This window comes from Mytilus galloprovincialis, chromosome 2 (genome assembly GCF_965363235.1).
Source record: "Mytilus galloprovincialis chromosome 2, xbMytGall1.hap1.1, whole genome shotgun sequence".
NCBI classification, from domain to species: domain Eukaryota; kingdom Metazoa; phylum Mollusca; class Bivalvia; order Mytilida; family Mytilidae; genus Mytilus; species Mytilus galloprovincialis.
Window position 1 is genome coordinate 75,049,680 of NC_134839.1, and position 23,708 is coordinate 75,073,387.

Consider the following 23,708-nt stretch of genomic DNA (forward strand, 5'->3'; position numbering starts at 1 on the left):
GTCAAAGCTGATTTTTTCAAAAATGAATAATCCTCGCCATGGTCAGGTTTCGGAAAATGGTAACTTGTAAGTTATCAAAAGTTATCGCTTTTTAAAATATCAATTGATATAAAATTTTGTTTTCATAAATTTTTCCTACAAAAGTGCTTAGATAGACCATTTCAAATTCGGAATTTTACAGCACTCACACCACAAATAAAAACGCATTGGCTTCGGGAAAATGTCTTGCAAGATTGTCCAACGTCTAATTTCGCCGCTATTTACCAAAACAGTTTCGACGTCATTATATTAAATATTCTATTTGTAGCATACCAAATAGTGCTTTTGCGTAATTGTGCTTTCACCCCACAATACGATAACATACTTTTTGATAAGCTGTTAAGTCGAAATGACTTCGTTTTTTAACAAATCAAATGTCTTGCAAGTTTGTCCACTGAACAATTTTCTTACGTTTTGAACGTTTTCGATTCGGGACGCTATACAAATATGTATTTTCAAATTATTTCTAAAAGTTTGTTCTTTGTTTTGGTGTTAAACACTACTACATCATGTACATGTATAAACGACATTTGTTGTATTTTATTGACCTGTCATCATAGGTAGGAGAAGCCGGACACCAGGCGACCTTAAGTTAAAATATTTGCAATAACTGTCGATTAGGATCGGAGTCGAACAAATACGGTATAAGTACATCAGAGATATTTTCCTGGTGTTTTTTTTCGTGCAGAAAATGTTTCTATAAGTCCCTCTACATTTATAAGGATTTATCGGTGAATATGCATCAACCCTTAAACGGATATGTAGTCTCTCCTGGTGCACCAGTACGGTTTTATCCTACGTAAAACACTAAAAGATCTTTCTGCAGTAGTTGTATCAACTGGCATGGTAATCCGTACTGTATGTATGTTCCAAATACTGCCTTTCTTTGTCATATTTAAAGTTTCACATCGAGAAGAAAGTTTCTGTGCTGACAACCTGCAAAGGACGATTTAAAGATCTATCTCGGTCCAAATAATTTCAAATCTCAAGAAATGTTATTCGTGTATGTTGTAAATATTTCTGCAAATTTAGCATCTGTGATTAGATTTCTGGTTCATTTTTTGTGAAGGTAACAGACCGTTAGTTTGATATATGTGCTCCAGCAATAAATTTCTGCCGTATTTCATAAATACTATGGTCCAAAAATACATAATAAAGAACCCTTCTGTCTGCAATAACCAGATACACTATCTGCAGAAACACTGGCATAGTTTTGCTGGCGACTAGCTTGTCTGAAGCAGAATGGCTCAATATCATCCTCATGTGTAAAGCTTGTAGATTCTTCAAACAAAAATTTTCATATTGTGTCATCTTGTCTCGATCATCCGTTAACGCTGAAATATATTACGACTCGACATTCATCTGGAAAATATGACAGACGGACAACACAGTTGAAGATATGCTGGTAGACCATTAAACACACGATGAACTGAAATCGGGAAATAGCAGCTCTAAATCCTGGTTTTATCATCACGGTTATCCCGAAGATGTTCCAATGAATCTACCACTACAGGAAATACCTGTTTGAATGTGGTTAGAGCATTATATCTGCTAAACCATCTTGTTTCCTGAAGCTTCTTCGACTTCGTTTTCTGTTCCATTGCCTCTGTTACAACCGCATTTCCCGTGAGTTCTTCAGAAAAGGACTGTAACCGTTTATTTTTGAGGATTCAAATGTAAATGAGATCTCATGGACTGTTGCCATCATTGTCCTGAACACATGTTCTTGAGAAATATGCACGACAAATTATATACAAACAATGTGCTTTGCATCGCACATAAACCACATCACGTGCGTGGTCACGACTAAGCTTAAGTGCTTGACCTCAATCAAATATATCCGACATATTACTTGCCCTATTAATCCTTGTGTCTTGTAGAAATAGACCAATTCTATTCATAAATTCAAGTAGCAGATTTGCATTTGCTTATCAAGTTGTAGCTTTTGAGTGCAGGAATCATAGAATTATTAAAGTGAAGGAGCTGTTGACTGGCTTTTGAAGTTGCAATATCTACAAAGTCTTGTCCCAATTTTACACAATAATGGTGATCAAAATCAGGTTACATGTGTCGCCGCTTTACAAAACAAGACAAGTTTGAGCATTCATTTACTGGAGACGAAATTCCAAATGATTTTATTTTCAAAGGTACAATTAACCCATACGGAATATGTACTTTTTATTTCTAACTTTTACGACAACACCTCCTGGCATTGCGCAGACACCTTATCCCCTCCTCTAACTATAGCTTACAAAAAATAAGCTTTCGTTTCGGGAGGTGTTACCTTCTCGTAAGAATTAAACAAGGATATCTGATACAATACACGAAGTATTATTTTTAGTGTAATTCCTACGAGAAGGCTTCGCTGACGCCTTCAGAATAATCCTAAAAAAATTTGTCATCTTTCTGTAGTAGTTGTATCAACTGGCATGGTAATGAGAACTGTGTGTATGTTCCAAATACAGCCTTTCTTTGTCATATTTAAAGTTTCACATCGAGAAGAAAGGTTCTGTGCTGACAACCTCCAACGGACGATCTAAAGATCAACCTAGGTCCAAATAACTCCAAACCTCAAGAAATGTTATTTGTGTATGCTGAAAATATTTTTGCAAATTTAGTATCTGTGGTTAGATTTCTAGTCCATTGTTTGCGAAGGTAAGAGGTCGTTAGTTTGATATCTGTGCTCCAGCAATAAGTTTCTGTCGTATTTCATAAATACTATGGTCCAAAAATACATAATAAAGAACCCTTCTGTTTGCAATAACCAGATACACTATCTGCAGAAACACTGACTCACTGGTGCAGTTTTGCTGGCGACTAGCTTGTCTGAAGCAGAATTGCTCAATATCATCCTCATGTGTAAAGCTTGTAGCTTCTTCAAACAAACAAAAATCATATCGTGTCATCTTGTCTCGATCATACGTTAACGCTGAAATATATTACGACTCGACATTCATCTGGAAAATATGACAGACGGACAACACTATCTGCTAAACCATCTTGTTTCTTGGAGCTTCCTCAACTTCGTTTTCTGTTCCATTGTCTCTGTTACAACCGCATTTCCCGTGAGTTCTTCAGAAAAGGACTGTAACCGTTTATTTTTGAGGATTCAAATGTAAATGATATCTCATGGACTGTTGCCATCATTGTCCTGAACACATTTCCTTGAGAAATATGCACGACAAATTATATTCAAACAATGTGTTTTGCATAGCACATAAACTACATCACGTGCGTCGTCATGACTAAGCTTAAGTGCTTGACCTCAATTAAATATATCCGACATATTACTTGCCCTATTAATCCTTGTGTCTTGTAGAAATATACCAATTTTATTCATAAATTCAAGTAGCAGATTTGCATTTGCTTATCAAGTTGTAGCTTTTGAGTGCAGGAATCATAGAATTATTAAAGTGAAGGAGCTGTTGACTGTCTTTTGATGTTGCAATATCTACAAAGTCTTGTCCCAATTTTAAACAATCATGGTGAGCAGAATCATGCAGGTTACATGTGTCGCTTTACAGAACAAGACAAGTTTGGCCATTCATTTACTGGAGACGAAATTCCAAATGATTGTATTTTCAAAGGTACAATTAACCCATACGGAATATGTACTTTTATTTCTAACTTCTACGACAACACCTCCTGGCATTGCGCAGACACCTTATCCCCTCCTCTAACTATAGCTTACAAAAGATAAGCTTTCGTTTCGGGAGGTGTTACCTTCTCGTAAGAATTGAACAAGGATATCTGATACAATACACGAAGTATTATTTTTAGTGTAATTCCTAGGAGAAAGCTTCGCTGACGCCTTCAGAATAATCCTTAAAAAAAATTGTCTCATGACACTATTAACAAAAATATAACCTAAATATTACTTTTGTAGACATTCTATCTATTAAACTTGCTTTACCACGTGACTGGAAAGATTTGTTATTACAACATCACATGTCACCTAACAGCAATTCCTTTGGATTCGTTTTTGAGCATGAGAATAAAAAATGCCTATCAGTAAATGATTCACTTATTATCGATTGGGAAAGTGTTTCTCCTATTTCACAACAAAGGTGGGAAGAAAGTTTTAATATTTACATCCCAGCTCCTTTGTTCTAACAGGGGTGATCTGAGCCGGATCACCCCTACCAGATCACCCCAGTTTGAGTTTCTTTGTTATGCATGCTTCCCTTTGTTCTGTAACATTTTGGCAAATCCACTATAAAACTTATAATCAATTATAATCTATCAAAATTCACGCAGAAAAAATCCAGTGTATATGGTGGGATTCGAACTCAAGACCTTTAGCATATCAAGCCACGACACATATCACTACACCAGGACGACTGGAAACGAATAAATAGTAATTTGACATACTTAAAGGAAGCAAGATCTTTTTATAAGTGGGGCGAGTTGTCAAACCTTTATTCAGTGGGGTTTAAACCTATTTCGTTAATTACATGAATACGTGAGTTTTCAGACTGATTGTTTAATTTGATTTTACACTTATTCAAAAGTGGGGCGAGTCGGTAAACAAGAGTGGGACGATTTTTTATAAAGTGGCGATATAATGTGGGCCGATTGTCAAGAGTGGCGAGTTGACATTATTTGATATCTACTCATCGTGTTTGAGGGTCATTAAGGGTATACATCATATAGTAATATATAAAGTATATTATAATGGTTGTGTGGCATTTTAAACTAGATTTTATGAATTGTAAATGGTTTTCCGTCTAATCTAAAACAGCTGGGATGTAAAATAGTTATCCCATTCGGACTTGGTGTGTCAGTGTTAGATCACCCTCTGGCCTCCGGCCATCGGGGTGATCTTACACTGACACACCGCGTCCTTGTGGGATAACTATTAAAGAAATTAGTGACGAACAGTGGAACAACATTTATTCACTAGCTTTTAAATGTACTATAGAAAGCAAACTACAAGCTTTCCAATATAAAGTGTTACACGAAATAGTCTCATATAATTATCTCCTTGAAAAAATATAAACTTTCATCAACTAATGAATGTGCCAGTTATAACGAAATAGAACTTATAGAGCATAATTTTTTTGAATGTACAGAAATAAAACAATCATTTTGGAGAGAATTTTCTAATTGTGGTATTTAGTTTTTGAAGTAAAAATATTTTTGAATAAAGACAGTGGTCATTTTTGGTATATTGAATTCTGATAACTTAAGTTTTAAATTATTGTATTCTACAGGCAAAGTATTACATTAATTATGTAAAGAACACACACATAGACAGACTGTTAATATATGTGCAAGCTTTTCTTAAATTTTTGAAAAGACGTCTGGAAATATTAGAAATATTTATATCTTTCTAAAGACAAACACGAGTCATTTGTCGACCGAAGGGGCGGATTTGTGGAAGTTATTTAATTAAATCTATTCTTGATATGATGATCATATATATATATATATATATATATATATATATATATATATATATATATATATATATATATATATATATATATATATATATATATATATATATATATATATATATATATATATATATATATATATATATATATATATATATATATATATATATATATATATATAATGTATTCCAAAGTACCTTTAAATGTATCATGTTACGTGTATACTGAGTATTCACATCATTTACTTCTAAATTTTTACTGTGACTTATTCGTAAAATATCAATAGTATGACAATGCCATAAATATCATGCCAATCACTTATGTATTATAAAAAAAAAAAATTAAATCCTAAAAAATTAAAAAGAATAAATGTTAACTCGTGGTACTGCATAAAACCCTCCTGGTCCTGAAGGTGTTTCTCCATTAGTCAAAGAAATTATTTTGTGTATGGTTAGACCACCCACTTTACTAAATTCAATATTTCACTGCAAAGCAAACATTGTGCAGATCCATTGTTTGCCTTCGGCTGTTGTCTGCTCTTTGGTCGGGTTGTTGCATGTCTCTCTCTCACCAGTACAGTGCTGAATGCTGACATGAATTATCATTGATATGGTCATATTTATAAATTAACCCGTTTACAAAACTTTTGAATTTTTTAAATATTAGGATTGTCTACGGCTTTGGAATAGATTACCTTAGCTGTATTTGGCAAAACTTTAAGAATTTTGGTCCTCGACGCTCTTCAACTTTGTACTTTACTTCGTCTGTTTTACTTTATTGGATTCGAGCGTCATGGATGAGTATTCTGAAGACGAAACGCGCGTCTGGCGTTAATTAATACAGAATTTAATCCTTGTATCCATGATGAGTCTATTTACAACCACTGGTTTGTTGCCACTGATGGTGGAGTTTTAATTCCCCGAGGGTATCAACAGTCCAGTTCTGTGCTGACATGAATTATCATTGATGTGGTCATATTTATAAATTAACTGTTTTCAAAACTTTTGAATTTTTTAAATACTAAGCCGGATTATCTACCTCGGGAATAGATGGCCTTAGCTTTATTTGGCAAAACTTTTAGAAATTTTGGTACTCAATGCTCTTCAACTTCGTACTTTATTACTTTATTAGACCTTTTTTTATCCGAACGACACATTGATGAGTCTTTTGTACACGAAACGCGCGTCTGGCGTAAATACAAAATTTAATCTTGGTATCTATGATGAGTTTATTTGACATATTCCTCATTTCCATTCTAAATTTAATTTTAGGTTCCATGTGCATTTGAATATTTCCCATGTCACTCCACTTTTTAAGGAAAGGGAAGCTGTCATGTATCCATTAAATTACCGATCAAATTCACTCACAACTCACTCTTCGTATAAAAAATATATATCTATATATCATTTGTCATAAATTAGGCAAACTTGATTAACAGTAAACATCACTTTCTACAAAACATAATTTGAGTTTAAACACTTATTTCTATATATAAATAAAAGTCCGAGCTGTCTTCGTAGATGGTCCGAGACTAATACAAGGATTAAATTCTGTATTTATTAACGCCAGACGCGCGTTTCGTCTTCAGAATACTCATCCATGACGCTCGAACCCAATAAAGTAAAACAGACGAAATAAAGTACGAAGTAGTAGTCTCCGGGCCGACTTGTCTTGCACCCACTAGAATAATAAGAGTATAGGCCATTAAGTTCTATAAAATAACTATAAAGAATGGAACATTTTGTGTGTCATTTAAAACCACTAATGATTAAAGAAAATCTGTAAAAATAAATGCACTCTGATGTTATTTTATAGACATTACAAGAACGTTTTGGAAGGAGATGGTCAGTCTCTCATTACTTTCATGCTTTGATACTGAAAATATCCCATAGTTCCGTGCAGTCACGTGATGTTACTAATTTCACAGTCGCCATGATGCATGCAGCTAGAAGGGCATGTGCTGGAGTGTTAAAGGCTACACAGCATAGCCTTACATCATCAGCAGTTCCAGCTTCAGCTATCAAAGTCCTTCCAGCATATTTCAACACACGTAAGATCACTCATTCAACATTGCAAACTCATATTTCAGACTGTAATCCATGATCAAATGAAGCCGGTTGCAGAAATTTGCATCGGTTCTCGCCCTTGGCAAAGGTTATTCTTAAACTAAAACAGTCATTAGTGTATTTTGTTTCAAATAAGTTGACATGCAGATTTGATGTAACTAAATGATGAGCAATTAAATTTAGGTAGTTCAAAAGACGGCTGTACTAAAATTTCTTTTGTAAACAAATTGACCTTGAAATTTATTTTCGAGAAAGACGGGTTGACGAACTAAAATAAATTGATAGTGACTGTCAAATTATACATGAATACATGTTTTGATGTTGCTAGAATATATATTTTTCAATAAACATTTATTTGATAATGTTGTTTTGTTTTAACAGAAAGGAAATGAACAGGTCAAGACCCGTTACCCGAAATTTTTCTCTTAAGCAAAAATCAAAATTTCTAATTTAGGGGAGCTAAAAATCTATTGCAAGTTATTTTTTTTAAACGAAATTTTGGGACTGTTAGAAAATGTCTAATACAACTCCATGTTGGAGAACTCTTTACCTGGCAATCTGGTTAGCCCACTTATTTCTTTATGTTGATTATATTGTTGTTTTTAATTAAAATAATAAGAATTTTAAAGAATTGGGTATCTATGGAACATTTATAAATAAAAATAGCAGGGTTTAAGCTAGGATTTTGAGGGCTTTAGTCACTTTTGCACGCTATTAAAATCAACCTAATTTTGTGTAAAAGCAATGATGTATATTACTAGCTTCATCTTTTGACTTAGTCAGATTTTAATGGATTGAGGCACCACAGCATGATTGGCAGTTATTGTATGATTTATGATTTGACTGTATTGGTCATTATTATGAAAGATTCTGACATGGATCCAGAAATTTAGTTCACAATTTCTCTTCAGTTTGTTCCAGGGGTCATTCCTGATCAACAAAAGTTGGATTCTATTTTTTTTAAACAAGGTATCACAGCAGAAATTAATTTGCAATGAGTATTTCACTTCCTAATCATTATCCTTATAAAACGTCTAAGTTGATATTTGGAAATCATTTCTATCAAGTTGGAAATGTATAAAATCCTTTTTGGAACGATTATAATGACTGAAAGGTGGTTGTAATCAAATCAACAATACATCACGTTTACTACTTTCGGTTTTAAAATGAAACGAAAACGGGAAGTGACACGTGGATAATAAATTCAAAACGAGTCCGGATTCATCAGGAAATTATAATTTTTCGATTTATATATATATTTGTCTCTCTCGTTTAATTGATTCTAAATGATTTCGTATTTTTTCGTTTTTAATGTCTATAAATAGTCAAAGGAATACTTTCACGCATGCGTAGAACACAACACAGGAAGCACCTCAGGGCTCACGCTACTTCAGAATTATAGGGAGAAGTGACTTCTCTTTTTGAAACTGATAGGGAGAAGTGGTGAGATTTGAAAGAGAAGTGCTCATTCCCGCGGTGCGCTGCAATGTTTGGATTTTACTATAGTATAAAGGGTCATATGTAAATAATGTTCTTTTTATATTATTCAATTCATATCTGAGTATACAATAAAAGTAACATTTCAAATTAAAAAGTTTTTTTTAGTTTTACTAAGGTTCTTGTGAGAAATTGCCAACTAAATATTTAATATCTAGCACTAAAAAAATTATTTTTTATTTTAAAAAATGTAAAGAAATTATAATATATCAATTACAATTTAATTCAAATCTATCTTGTGTATGAAATTCAGTGTTTCTCATCAAAAAATATAAAAGTCATAAGCTGGGCCATAATATAATTAATAGTCTCAGAGTTAAGCAACTTTGAAACAATCCATAAAAAATATAGGGAATTATATACACCAATCAATTAGATGTAACCAAAAGTCTCTTAATGTGTGTGGAATACGTAATTTTTCCCTTTGGCATCAGTATTCTTCTGTCAGCTGTTCCATCCGTGCGTCCGTAGTAATAATGGTAAAAGTACGGATTTCGGTCATAGCTGGTCCGGTTCAGATCCGTAGTTTAGAAATCGGTCAATGGCGGACGAATGCAAGAAAATTTACAAAAATAAAACATTCTTGTCCACTATTTTGTTTTTTGCTATGTTGGTTATTGGTGATATCTTTCCGATGCTGAAGTCAACGATCGTTGGGTTTTGGGGAAACCTTTCCGATGCTGTAGTCAACGAGCGTTTTAAATCAAGGTATTTTTGCATTGAAGCGTCTACATGATTCGGAATCAAGGAAAACAAACAAAATGCTTTCCCACATGATTTGTTTGTTTGCAAGGGTGATCTTTTTTTGAAAATAAAAAAAAATGAAGCATCTTTCAATCCGCTGAGTGCATCTTGATTTGCTTTGTGTCTAACCTCTGTTCCTGTTTAAAGGACAAAATCTTAAAAGACTTTGAGTAAAAATGGTCTGACTCGTGCTTTAAAATCTATCTACTTTGTCTTTGAACAGGTTGGGCACAAGTCAGGAAATGTGGGATACATGTATTCCCTGCTTTCAGGGAACGTCCCTGTTTTCTGGTGTAAAAAAACCCAGTTTAAATGGGATTTCCTTTTTCAATTTATGGCATGAAAATTACAAAAGGACATGTTTTAACGTTATACCTGCATCAGTAGAATTCGTAAATACTTATTAAAAGTATTTTAGGAAATACAAAACATGAATATAAAGGGAAGCCTTGTTTCTTCTAGAACTCGAAAAAAACATACAAATCTTTGTTTGGGAATCAATTGACCAAGCTGCATGATCCAGGTGTAACTGAACATAACTGAATTATGTTCACTTCTATTGAAAATTTTTATTCATTGAATTTTAATTCCCAAGTGATTAACATACATGTATCTTTTTGTCATCTCATAATTGATGATCAAGGTATGAATTGGTGAACAAAGGAATTGTTTTGTTGTGAGTTATGCATCAAATTAGACTTGAAATAAGCTTGATTTTTTAACTAAAAAAACACTTGCTATCATTAAGCATTGTTATCACAAGTAGAATGTGCGCTTTTGTTAATTTCATTACATTGAATGAAAAGGAAAATAAGGAGGTCCCTGTATACTAGGGTTTTTTTAACACCAGAAAACTGGGGTGTACACTGAATAAAAATACAGGGAATACCCCACTTTTCTTGACTTGAGCCTTACCTGTTGAAGTTTTTACAAATTCAATATAGAAAACCATTTCAAGGAATAAAATAAAATAATTTGCCTACCTACCTACCTACCCATACCCAAACAACCTCAGTCGGGTGAGGGGAAACAAAGATATTTTTAATGTTGGCCTAACTACATTTGTACATGTACATATATATATATATGTATTTGGTGAAACCCTAGAAACTACCTTGTTAACTGTAAGAAATCAATTTTCTGATTGATATTTGATCTGGACATAAAAAATCTTGATTATAATAAAAGAAGCTTTGACTTGCATACACTTTTAATTGATAGGCTACTATGCAGCAGACGCAGCAGCAGCACAAACTAAAACAGCAAAAGGCCGTGTGGTGTCGGTCATTGGAGCTGTTGTGGATGTCCAGTTTGATGAAGACCTCCCTCCAATTCTCAATGCCTTGAGGGTAGAGAACAGAACACCAAAACTCATCCTAGAAGTAGCTCAGCATTTAGGTACTTTATTTATGATTAAGATAACCCACAAACAATTAAACATTAAATAAGTCTAAAGGACCTGATTTTACTATTTGAGTTGTCCAATTTTAGAGTCATCTGAAGTCCATCATGTGTTAGACCTGAAGAAGATAAAAAAAGAAAATGCCATCCTACCTACATGACCTACCCATTTTTAAACGAGATAATCTTAAAACAAAATTTTTTGGGGGGCTGTAGTACACCAGCACATTGTGATGTGACCTTATTGAATTGCACAAAAATGATTTTTATACGACGGCAAAATTTGAAAAATTTTTCGTCGTATATTGCTATCACGTTGGCGTCGTCGTCGTCCGAATACTTTTAGTTTTCGCACTCTAACTTTAGTAAAAGTGAATGGAAATCTATGAAATTTTAACACAAGGTTTATGACCACAAAAGGAAGGTTGGTATTGATTTTGGGAGTTTTGGTCCCAACATTTTAGGAATTAGGGGCCAAAAAGGGCCCAAATAAGCATTTTCTTGGTTTTCGCACTATAACTTTAGTTTAAGTTAATAGAAATCTATGAAATTTTGACACAAGGTTTATGACCACAAAAGAACCGTTGGGATTGATTTTGGGAGTTTTGGTTTCAACAGTTTAGGAATTAGGGGCCAAAAAAGGGCCCAAATAAGCATTATTCTTGGTTTTCGCACAATAACTTTAGTTTAAGTAAATAGAAATCAATGAAATTTAAACACAATGTTAAATTAATGAATTTGAGTCAAATCGGTGACCATGAATTTGACAGCTAGTGCCCCTTAAACACTAACATCTCTGTCATCCATTAATTAAAATACTGAAAAACATACCAGCTTTTTGACAGACAACTGCAGAGTGGCGCCATCTAGGAACTGGAACACAAGGTTTATGACCATAAAAGGAAGGTTGGTATTGATTTTGGGAGTTTTGGTCCCAACAGAATAAGGGGCCCAAAGGGTCCAAAATTAAACTGTTTGATTTCATCAAAATTGAATAATTGGGGTTCTTTGATATGCCGAATCTAACTGTCATGACTGTGTATGTAGATTCTTAACTTTTGGTCCCGTTTTCAAATTGGTCTACATTAAGGTCCAAAGGGTCCAAAATTAAACTTAGTTTGATTTTGACAAAAAATGAATCAGTTAGGTTCTTTGATATGCTGAATCTAAAAATGTACTTAGATTCTTGATTATTGGCCCAGTTTTCAAGTTGGTCCAAATCGGGGTCCAAAATTAAACTTTGTTTGATTTCATCAAAAATTGAATAAATGGGGTTCTTTGATATACCAAATCTAACTGTGTATGTAGATTCTTCATTTTTGGTCCTGTTTTCAAATTGGTCTACACTAAAGTCCAAAGGGTCCAAAATTAAACTTAGTCTGATTTTAACAAAAATTGAAATCTTGGGGTTCTTTGATATGCTGAATCCAAAAATGTACTTAGATTTTTTATTATGGGCCCAGTTTTCAAGTTGGTCCAGAATCAACTTAAATCTTTGTTATATACAATATACAATGTATATTCACTTTTTACTACCAACTGATAAATTAAAATAATCTTTACCATTCAGTGATAACAAGCAGTTTTTTTACATCTTAATATTTTATGATGTATTTAAATGAGTAGTTATTGTTGCAAACTCCATTAGAAATTTTAATTGAGATTAGTTTTGGAATAAGGGAAAAGGGGATGTGATTAAAAAAATTGGGTTCAATTTTTCTCATTTGAAATTTCATAAATAAAAAAGAAAATTTCTTCAAACATTTTTTTGAGAGGATTAATATTCAACAGCATAGTGAATTGCTCTAAGAGAAAACAAAAATTTTAAGTTCATTAGAACACATTCATTCTGTGTCAGAAACCTATGCTGTGTCAACTATTTAATCACAATCCAAATTTAGAGCTGAATCCAGCTTGAATGTTGTGTCCATACTTGCCCCAACCGTTCAGGGTTCAACCTCTGCGGTCGTATAAAGCTACGCCCTGCGGAGCATCTGGTTTAACCTCTATTTCAGGATTCACATACATTTTTTGTAGAAACTCAATTTAAAATGAAACATTTTCAGGATAAAGGTGATCTCATTAACCTTAAAACCTAGTGCACATTATAATGAAAAAGAGATGTGTGATTAGCAATGATCATGATCTATACAAGTTCAAATCAGTCAATTATAGGATACATACAGCCTTCAACAATAAGAAAAACAATATACCTAATACATTGTAATAGTCAGCTATAAAAGGCTCTGACATGAAAAATATGAAACAATTCAATTGTGAAAACTGTCCATTATGTGGTGAACTTTTTAAATAAGGCTCCTTGAATATGGATATATTATAGCACAAGGTTTGCATATTTAGTGCAGTAAACACACATGTTTTTGTTGTTGTCAAATTGTCCTTTTGTTTTTTTATATCCAGTAATGTAAAGAATCAGTTTTCAGCAATCAAGACTTACTAAAGTCACTTTTATTAAACTCCTACATGAACCTGATGAAACTTGAAAAGAAAATCAATAACCAGGACTCTTTGAATAATTATGTACATGGTAGGTACATTTTATTTTGTACTTGATATAACCATGAGAAATAATTTGGCATGAACAGTTTAATTTGCTCTCAAGTTTAGAGTGAGAATAATGTTCTCTTTTTCAGCTTTTTCATGTATATTTTTTTTATTTATGAGTATAGGAGAGAACTTTGTGAGAACAATTGCTATGGATGGTACTGAAGGTTTGGTACGTGGAACCAGTTGTATAGATACAGGGTATCCAATTAGAATTCCAGTAGGACCAGCTACACTGGGAAGAATTATAAATGTTGTAGGGGACCCAATTGATGAGAGAGGACCAGTTAACACAGACAAGTAAGTATTTTATTAACTTCCAGATCATATGCTCATCAGTCATAAGTTGTCTGCTTGTTCCTTTACTTCACTTAACATGTTTAAATTAAAGATATGCAAATTAAAGAAATATTCAGGACAATTACATGCAAAGGTCCAACTAAGAATAATTTAAAAAGTTGGATAAAAAAACAAAATCCTACAATTGTTTGAATTTGGTGTCTATGGCATTAGGGCAAATAATATATATTCAATTTTTATGGTTCATTGGTCAATATTGTTTAATTTTCATAATTAGTATAAACAAGATGTGGTATGATCATGATGATTGCCAATGAGACAACTGTCCACAAGAGACCAAAAGGACACAGAAATTAACAACTATAGGCCACCAAACAGCCTTCAACAATGAGCAAAGCCCATTCCGCATAGTCAGCTATAAAAGGCCCCGAAATGACCATGTATAACAATTCAAAAGAGAAAACTAACGCCCTTATTTATATAAAAAAATGAAAGAAAAACAAATATGTAACACATAAACAAACAACAACCACTGAATTACAGGCTCCTGACTCTTTCTGAAAGTATAAGTTAAAGGGTAATTTTATTTGTTGTGTAGCTTGATTGTATGGTGTTCATGTCTATGTGGCAGGTAAATCTGACCATTATCTCATTTATATTGATTATTGGTAATGTTAAGTTTATGTGATACACTCACTGAAGCTTGAAGTCAAACCTTCATGTGACACATTTTCAACATAAATCCAAACATAACAAAAAGACTAGACATTTAAGTCAAAGTGTATGCACTCTTTGTACTTGCTATGCTAAAGATGTGTACATACCACAGCAGATCAAAAACAAAATAACACATTAGTATAATCATAATTGTTTGAGTTTATTTTTTCTTCAGATATTTGTCTATCCATGCAGAAGCTCCAGATTTTGTAGACATGAGTGTCACTCAAGAAGTACTTGAGACTGGAATTAAAGTTGTAGATCTGTTGGCTCCTTATGCAAAGGGAGGTAAAATTGGTAAGTGTCAATCAAATATGGTAAACAAAAACATGCAGTAAACATGTTAGCTAATTGTAGACTGGAATGTTTGATGGTAATTACAGTGCTATATTGTCTATGGTTATATGTATATGAATGCAATTTGAAAGTATTAGGTCTTCTGGCTTAAATGGCCAGTACAAACCTTTGCTTCATCACTTGGCGTCCACTAATGACCATGACTTTATCAAAGATTTTCTTTTGTAAAACCTCCAGCCAGGCAAATTGAAATAAAATAGGTCAAAATTATTTTAAGGGTTTCTAGTTAGGATTTTGTTCCTAACATAGCTTAATATACATGTACTAGTTTTCAGTCTCCTTAACACTTTATTGACTTTATAAAATCTAACATCAACATTAGTTAATATTGCATAAATAGCAGGTAGGTGATGCAGTCTCCTTGGAACCTTTAGTTACTGTTGAAGAAATCAATTTACATGCAAGCCTGCTTAATGTAATTGCTTGTCTGTAAATTAAAACCTGACCTTCTTTTATACCACAAATTAAGCTTCTAGATTATATAAATCTGACAGCAAGTTTAAGCATGTCTGTTTGATAAGGATTTTCAAATATAAGAGTAGATTGAATATGGTCCCATATTTCTAGATTAATTTTCCAATATGAAGGCTTAATTGACCATTAGCATAATTAAAACAATGACTAGATACAAAATGGATTTCTTTATTTGAATTTGTTGAATTAGCTTTATTTGTTTACTCGAATTCGAATGAAAACATCAGGGGTTTCATTATCTTTCGTGTTGACCAGTACATTCCTATTTGTAGGTGGTACTTTTCAATGTATTCAATGAACATCTTATATAAAAATTCCTGAATAAAGGCGGTTCTTATCTGTAGCATAGGAGGCTAAAAGTACCAGGTACCGCCTCCTAATGAATGGCCTGAAACATATTAATTTCAATTGATTTTATGGACTGGAAACATGCAAAACACAAGTTGTCTAAGTTCTTTTGACATTTTATTATATCACATATCTGATTAAAATAACCCTGCACTCTGTTTCCTAGACAGAAGTGTGGTTGAAATCCAGATTATGTTTAAATTATGTTATTAAATCTACAGGCCTGGAGCTTAATTTTTGAAAATTTTTAGTTAGATTCTGTTGGCCTGTAGATATGATTTTTACAGGCCCAAGAGCAATTTTTCAAGCCTGGGCTGCCATTCAGCGTGAAGACTGTTTATAAGCAAAGCTTGACAAAAATAGTAATATTTAACTTTCTGATAAGTCTATTCCTAACTTGAAACAATAGACTATATATTTGGGGCCAAATAGGACCCCTTAAAAGCTTACTCCTTTTCACTTGAACTAATATAAACAAAAATTAACTCAAGAAATTGAATTTTCTTCTTTCTATAAGGGACTACATCAAAAGTTCAATGTAGGATTAAAAACTTAATTCACATAGTTTTTTCGCTGACCCCCCTACCCCTACTTCTTAACTTAATTTGGGAAAAATTGATTTACCTAGATGGATATATGTAAAATCGATTTTAGATTAACAAAACTTGCAGCAATGTTGACCCCCCTACCCCCAAACTATTTGATTTCAGTTTTTTATCCTACATCGATCTTTTGATGTCGTCCCTAAGTTATTTGTCAAGTCTGCAAACATGAAATACCCTTATAATATGCTTAATATTATATGTAACAATAATGCTACATTTCTTTTAGATATAATCATGTATGGAGGAAAAAATCATTCAGAAAACATCTACACTTATTGTACAAAATATGGCTAAGGTACAAAATGTATGTTAGTCTAGGGATTACTTTGTCAAGCGTTAGATTATATATTATAACAAATATACTATTTGCTAATTTATATGCACTTCGTAATTTGTATACTACTGAATTCTTGTAAAACATTCTAATTATTTTTGATAATCACTAGGTCTCTTTGGTGGAGCAGGAGTAGGAAAGACCGTATTGATTATGGAACTGATTAATAACGTTGCCAAGGCTCATGGTGGATACTCAGTGTTTGCAGGAGTAGGGGAGAGAACTCGTGAAGGAAATGACTTGTACCATGAAATGATCACATCTAAAGTTATTAGCTTGACAGACGACACGTCCAAGGTATTTATTAACATATGAAAAGACCAATTTGGAGGCAGCAAATTTGTTTATTTTTGTTTAATTTGACTAGAATAGGGAAAATGTTTCATTCTACAGGAAGCTAAAAGCTATTTGGATATTATTAGTCCAAAAATAATGTAACTTGTTTGCTTTGTAAAGTTAAAAAATTGTGTAGAAAACATGGCAAAAATTATAATTTCCAGTATGTGCTTCATGTTTGCTAATGTAGATGGTTAATAAAACAAAGTAATGTGCACTATCTTAAGTCTTGATTTTTAAGCCTAAAGAAGATTTTCTTTTAAATTTTGTATTACTATTTCATGCATAAAAAATACACTTGTATTTGTATTTATCTAAAAACAAAATGGTCAAATATTTACAACACAAAGCTTTCCATTGACAGTTTTTCTTCAAACATAATTTTGTCATAAATGTAATTGCAGGTATTATATCAGCAACATGTCTACATTTGGGAGCATTCTGTTGCTCCCTACAGAAATTAAGTGCACATTTTACCTGGTTACTGTAAAACGCACTGCATAAAAAAGACATACCTCAATATATTCACTATTGTTACTCCTTGCGAACTGGAAATCTCAACATGCATATTAAGAGTGGTGGTATGTTATAACATACTACAAACAAGTTTTTGTTGTTCAAAAATAATCATTTTGTTTCTTTTTAATTCCACTTTAGGTATCTTTGGTATATGGACAGATGAATGAGCCCCCAGGAGCACGTGCCCGTGTTGCTCTGACTGGTCTAACTGTAGCAGAATATTTCCGTGATGTGGAAGGACAAGATGTGTTGTTGTTTATTGACAATATTTTCCGATTCACACAAGCAGGTTCTGAAGTATCTGCTTTGTTGGGTCGTATCCCATCAGCTGTAGGTTACCAACCAACCTTAGCAACAGACATGGGTACCATGCAGGAAAGAATTACAACCACAAAGAAAGGTTCTATCACATCAGTACAGGTAGGCAGACACCCTTTATAATGAATAGATATAGGAAGATGTGGTATGAGTGCCAATGAGACAACTCTTAATCAAAGTCATCTAAACCATTATAGGTCAAGGTACGGTCTTCAACACAGAGCAAATGTCAATTTATCCAACAAAACATTTGTCATAAATCATTTACAAGATGCAATTTTTCAGATAAATGTATTTACATGTGCACACTTCAAAAGATTTTGAATTTTTCAAGTTGAAAATTCTTGGAGGTATTTTTCAAGTGATGTTATGTAAATATTTCCACAGATCTATATATATTAACAAAAACTTGTGTCTGCTTTTTATTCTTAACCAATGACTTTATTTGACAGAAGACAAGAATCTTCTTATTCTTGACTTTATTAATCATAACTACCATTGTTTATGTTAAATGAATTGTTTCACTTAACAGGCTATTTATGTACCAGCTGATGATTTGACAGATCCTGCTCCAGCTACAACATTCGCCCATTTGGACGCCACCACTGTGTTATCTCGTGGTATTGCTGAGTTGGGTATTTACCCTGCTGTAGATCCTTTGGATTCTAATTCACGTATTTTAGATCCTTATGTAGTAGGAGAAGAACATTATACAGTAGCCCGTAACGTACAAAAAATTTTACAGGTAAATAAACTCATCATAGATACCAGGACTAAATTTAGTATATGTGCCATTGTAAAGTTAATTATTGTATGATTTCACATTTTGTTAACATGGCATTTTACAGCTTACTATACTATGCTGTCATGGCTGTCGAGGTTTTTCTTTTGGTGGATAGTCACGACTTGTCATATTTGCAATCAAACCTCATCTTGTTATTTTGTTAACATGGCATTTTACAGCTTACTATACTATACTGTCGAGGTTTTTCTTTTGGTGGATAGTCACGACTTGTCATATTTGCAATCAAACCTCATCTTGTTATTTTGTTAACATGGCATTTTACAGCTTACTATACTATACTGTCAAGGTTTTTCTTTTGGTGGATAGTCACGACTTGTCATATTTGCAATCAAACCTCATCTTGTTATTTTGTTAACATGGCATTTTACAGCTTACTATACTATACTGGTGAGATTTTTCTTTTGGTGGACAGTCACGACTTGTCATATTTGCAATCAAACCTCATCTTATTTTGTTCACCCTTTCGCCGATGAGTCCCGGTTTACCGGGATTCACACTTCAGACAGCTGACAATGAGTCCCGTTTTACCGGGATCGGAATACCTCTTTTATATTTCCCGCTCAAAACTGTGCAAACATGAGTTATCTTTCTTTGATGAATACCCGGATGAAAGTGTAAACATGGTGCTTCTGTTTTTGTTGAAAACCGTGTCAAAATCGGAGGAAATTTACGGAATTTACGAGAATTTGAAATGAGGGAACATTTTTTTTGAAAGAATATGGAAAAATTGAAGCCAAACTAGTATACTTGTTTGACATAAAATGTTGTTTTATGTACAAAACACTTGGAATGGACATCGTTCAGTGTGAGGAATTTGTACAGCCTCGTAAAATTTTTCAAAATTTTGCCGTTTTGGGTTAAAATATTACGATTTGGGGTCAAAAGCAGAATTTTGAGAATTTCCCCTAGATAATGCCAAAAATTTGAATATTTTATAAAGTAAAAATTATCAAAACATGAACAAAACTGTGAACATAGTGTTAGTGAATGAAATAAATACACAAATAACTACAAACAAGTTTTTATTGACATTTATTATGAAGATCTCCCACTTGAGTAATAATAGCCAGGGATGCCATCGTCTCAGAGTAGCTTCAGTCCAGGCAGCAATCGGTGAAAGGGTTAACATGGCATTTTACAGCTTACTATACTATACTGTCAAGGTTTTTCTTTTGGTGGATAGTCATGACTTGTCATATTTGCAATCAAACCTCATCTTGTTATTTTGTTAACATGGCATTTTACAGCTTTCTATACTATACTGTCGAGGTTTTTCTTCTGGTGGATAGTCACGACTTGTCATATTTGCAATCAAAGGTAGTGGTGACTCTTGGAAAAGCTTCCATTTGTAATCAAGTAAAATAAGTTGACTAAATGTGCTAGCCAAATCTGACAAATTTGTCAGACAATTATTTGACATTTGCTGATCGAAATTTCAGTAACAAAAAATGTTTGATTCCATCAATAAATGTCAAAATTATTTTGGTTATACCATAATTATTGTATCTCTAAAATCAAATTCAGTATTCATATATTATTTGTTTAAATATTTTTGAGGAATTAATTAACCCTTTCAACGCTATACACGGGATATGCCGCAATGACATACTCCGTCCGCCACTGCTACTCGCGGCATAATGCCGCGATGACAACGGATTTTTCATAAGGACTCTTAAACCATTCGGTTTTCATTCGGGTCCTCTCTAATTTTTCCTTGTATGAATCGAGGATATGCAAGGTCTCATTTGCGCTTGAAATCCCGGCAATTTTTATTGTAAAATCATGCAGTAGAAGGAAAATTGAAGGAAAATAAAAACAAATATTTTGACAAATGCAAATGGCGGAAATCGGAAACGAAGCTGTAAATATGGAAATATTTCAGCATTTCTATGGCGAAACTGATGACGAGGATTAGTTAAAAGGTTTCTTGTTATCTCAATGTGTTTATTACATTCAATTCGTGTGGGAAATATGATTTGATCGATCATTACGAGACGTAGAAAAAGGGGGGAAAACGGAGGTTGACTGAAAATTTTGAGGACGGAGCCACTGATTTGTGCCATGATTACATAATACGTTGTGTATGGTGCAATACGCTACGGAATCGAGCAATTGGTGTCTTCTTTATTATATGGCAGATAAAAAAACAAAATAGATGAAGATGAAAAGTAGTTTTTATTTAAAATTCAACACAAATGTAACAAATTACACCTTTTACCTGTTAATTACCTGAAAATGCAGGTAACCTGATAAAAATTTTACTGAAATAACTGCCTAACATTACAGTTCATACTCTCCTGAGCATTTTTCATGCAATAACTTTTTCTGTATCTCTTGCAATAAAAAAGATACAGCAGTCTGAAAAGGAATATACTGTTCTAATGAATGAACACAAAAAAAATGCAGCAGCAGCAGCCATTTTCCTATTTTTTTGTGTAGCGTTGAAAGGGTTAAAATGAAAAAGATATAAATATTTTTTTCTTTTCAGAATTACAAATCATTACAAGATATCATTGCCATTTTGGGTATGGATGAATTATCAGAAGAAGATAAATTAACAGTAGCTAGAGCCCGTAAAATTCAGTGGTTCTTGTCACAACCTTTCCAAGTGGCTGAAGTTTTCACTGGATCAGAAGGAAAATATGTACCACTCAAAGAATCAATTTCTGGATTCCAGAAAATTATGTCAGGTAAGTTCAGATAAACATACAACTTAATTATAAGTTTTAATGTACACATAACGGAAATTTTAAATTAGAACGGAAACAAATGTAAATTTTCTGTAGACATTTAATCAGAATCTGAATTTCACTTGTCTGAAAGTTATGTTGCAGAATGCAAGATGAGAAGAAGCTTATCTGACAGCAGTTCTCTTAGTTATTTTTTCAGAAGGTAGAAAACCTTGATACTTCATAGCTTGTTTCATAACTAAATTACTTAAATTGGTTTATGATCTGTTCTTCTCATTCACAGGGAAACAGTCATATGATTCTGATTTCACATTTAAAGGGTTAAAAATAAGCATATATAAAGATAGATGTCTGTCAACATTAAATGTCTTATGAACAGCATCAAAGTTGTCTTTTTGTGCCTCATTTGTGGGCATTATGTTTTCTGGTCTGTGCCTCTGTTTGTTTGTGTGTTTCTTGTGAAAGTTTCTGGTAGAGGTAGTTTTTGATGCAGTTGAAGTCCAATCAACTTGAAACTTAGTACATATATTCCCTATGACATGATCTTTTCTAATTTTAATGCCAAATTAGAAACTTTGCCCCTTTTTCCTGGTCCACTGAACATAGAAAATGATACAGCAGATGGGGCATATGTGTACTATGGACACATTCTTGTTAAATCATCAATTATAGATAAAGCTGTTTGAAGCCATTATAGTAAGTTTGAATATGATGTGGTAGGAAAAAATGTACTTTTAATAGAATATTTATTTGGCAGAAACATCTATGATAAACAGATTAATATTCATACAACATAAATAATGATGTTGAATTTTGTTATATTTTATAGGTGAATTAGATCATTTACCAGAAGTAGCTTTCTACATGGTAGGAGGAATTGAAGAGGTCGTAGCTAAAGCAGAAAAATTGGCTGAAGAACAGTCATAATACATACATCATCTTATGGACATTAAATTATTATAGTGCTGAATGAGTGATACTATTGTTGACTTGTGAAGAATTGATTGTCTTAAAACTTCTTGTATTTTTGACAGTCCAGTTTGAATATTAAATCTTAATATAGAAGTTTTATATTTTTGTTTCCAGTTTAGTATGTTGTCAGGCTGTAATTAAGTTTGCTATTCTCCCAAATACTCTTTAAGAAAGCTCAAGGTTTAATATGTTCATTGATGTCATACTGTTTGTATGCTTTGCTACAAGGAGAGACTGACAGCTGGCATCATAAAGTTTTACAATGTCAATGTGATTTTATTCCTGCCTCAACCAAATGTTATGAAACTTATAAACAAAGCTTTTTAACACGAAACACATCAAATTATGATTTGGGTAGTGTCACTTTTACTAGTTTTGGGTTTATGTTATATCCTTTTATAAATTGAGAAAAACAGCTGAATTTGCTGTTGCTATCAGTCGGGGGATTTACTTAAATGAGTGATTTTCTAAATCACTGAATCAAGTAACATTAATTCCATCAAAGTTGGAAGCAAGAGTGGTCTTTCTTTAATAATCACCTATTTAAGTAGTACAAAGTAATCACTAGATGAAGTGATTTAATTTTACTGAAGCTTTAAATATAGAATACTAATGATCAAGGGACTAATAATGTTTCTAAACTTATCAGAACCAACGTCTGTGTTGTCTAGGATGACCAGGTCATTTCAGGTGATGACCTTGTACTGAATCTAGGATAGTGACGTAAAAATCACTTGTTTAAGTATCGTACCTCAATTTTCTTCCCAAAAATCACTTCTTTAAGTATCATTATTTGTATAACCCCCACTAATTTCAACACCCCCTGAACAGTAAAATTTTTATCGCGAACAGTAGAATTTTATTACATAATCTGAAAGATGAAACCTTGAACTTTAAGGAAAAATACTCCCACTGCTGGGAAAAATCTGTTAAGAAAGTATCAGTTCATTATTTAAAGCCATTATTATAGCAAAATTTTTCAACTAAAATAGAATTTGCAGCTAAATTATAGCACCTTGCTACTTAAAAGAAGCAAAAAAATATTTTTTTTTAATTTTACTCATGAAAAGATATTATTAAAACCTATGTGTTTAAAATTTTGATAAAACTACAAAATCACAATTTGTGACAAAACTTCGAATTTGCTACTCAAGTGATTTAAAAAATTATATAAGCCCACACTCCTACTTATTTTGCCTAAACCAAATGTTACGAGACTTGT

The 23,708-nt window shown here is 32.9% G+C and overlaps 1 protein-coding gene across 1 annotated transcript; it reads left to right on the forward strand.

The window, feature by feature from the left end:
* The first annotated feature begins 7,329 nt into the window (after window positions 1-7,329).
* Window positions 7,330-22,585, forward strand: LOC143064391 (ATP synthase subunit beta, mitochondrial-like). Its single transcript, XM_076237193.1, has 9 exons — window positions 7,330-7,488; window positions 10,967-11,143; window positions 13,837-14,011; window positions 14,904-15,025; window positions 16,959-17,143; window positions 17,840-18,121; window positions 18,552-18,764; window positions 21,313-21,514; window positions 22,344-22,585. Exons 1-9 carry the CDS (start codon window positions 7,371-7,373, stop codon window positions 22,439-22,441), a joined length of 1,572 nt encoding a protein of 523 aa, XP_076093308.1. The 5' UTR covers window positions 7,330-7,370; the 3' UTR covers window positions 22,442-22,585.
* The last annotated feature ends 1,123 nt before the right edge of the window (window positions 22,586-23,708 follow it).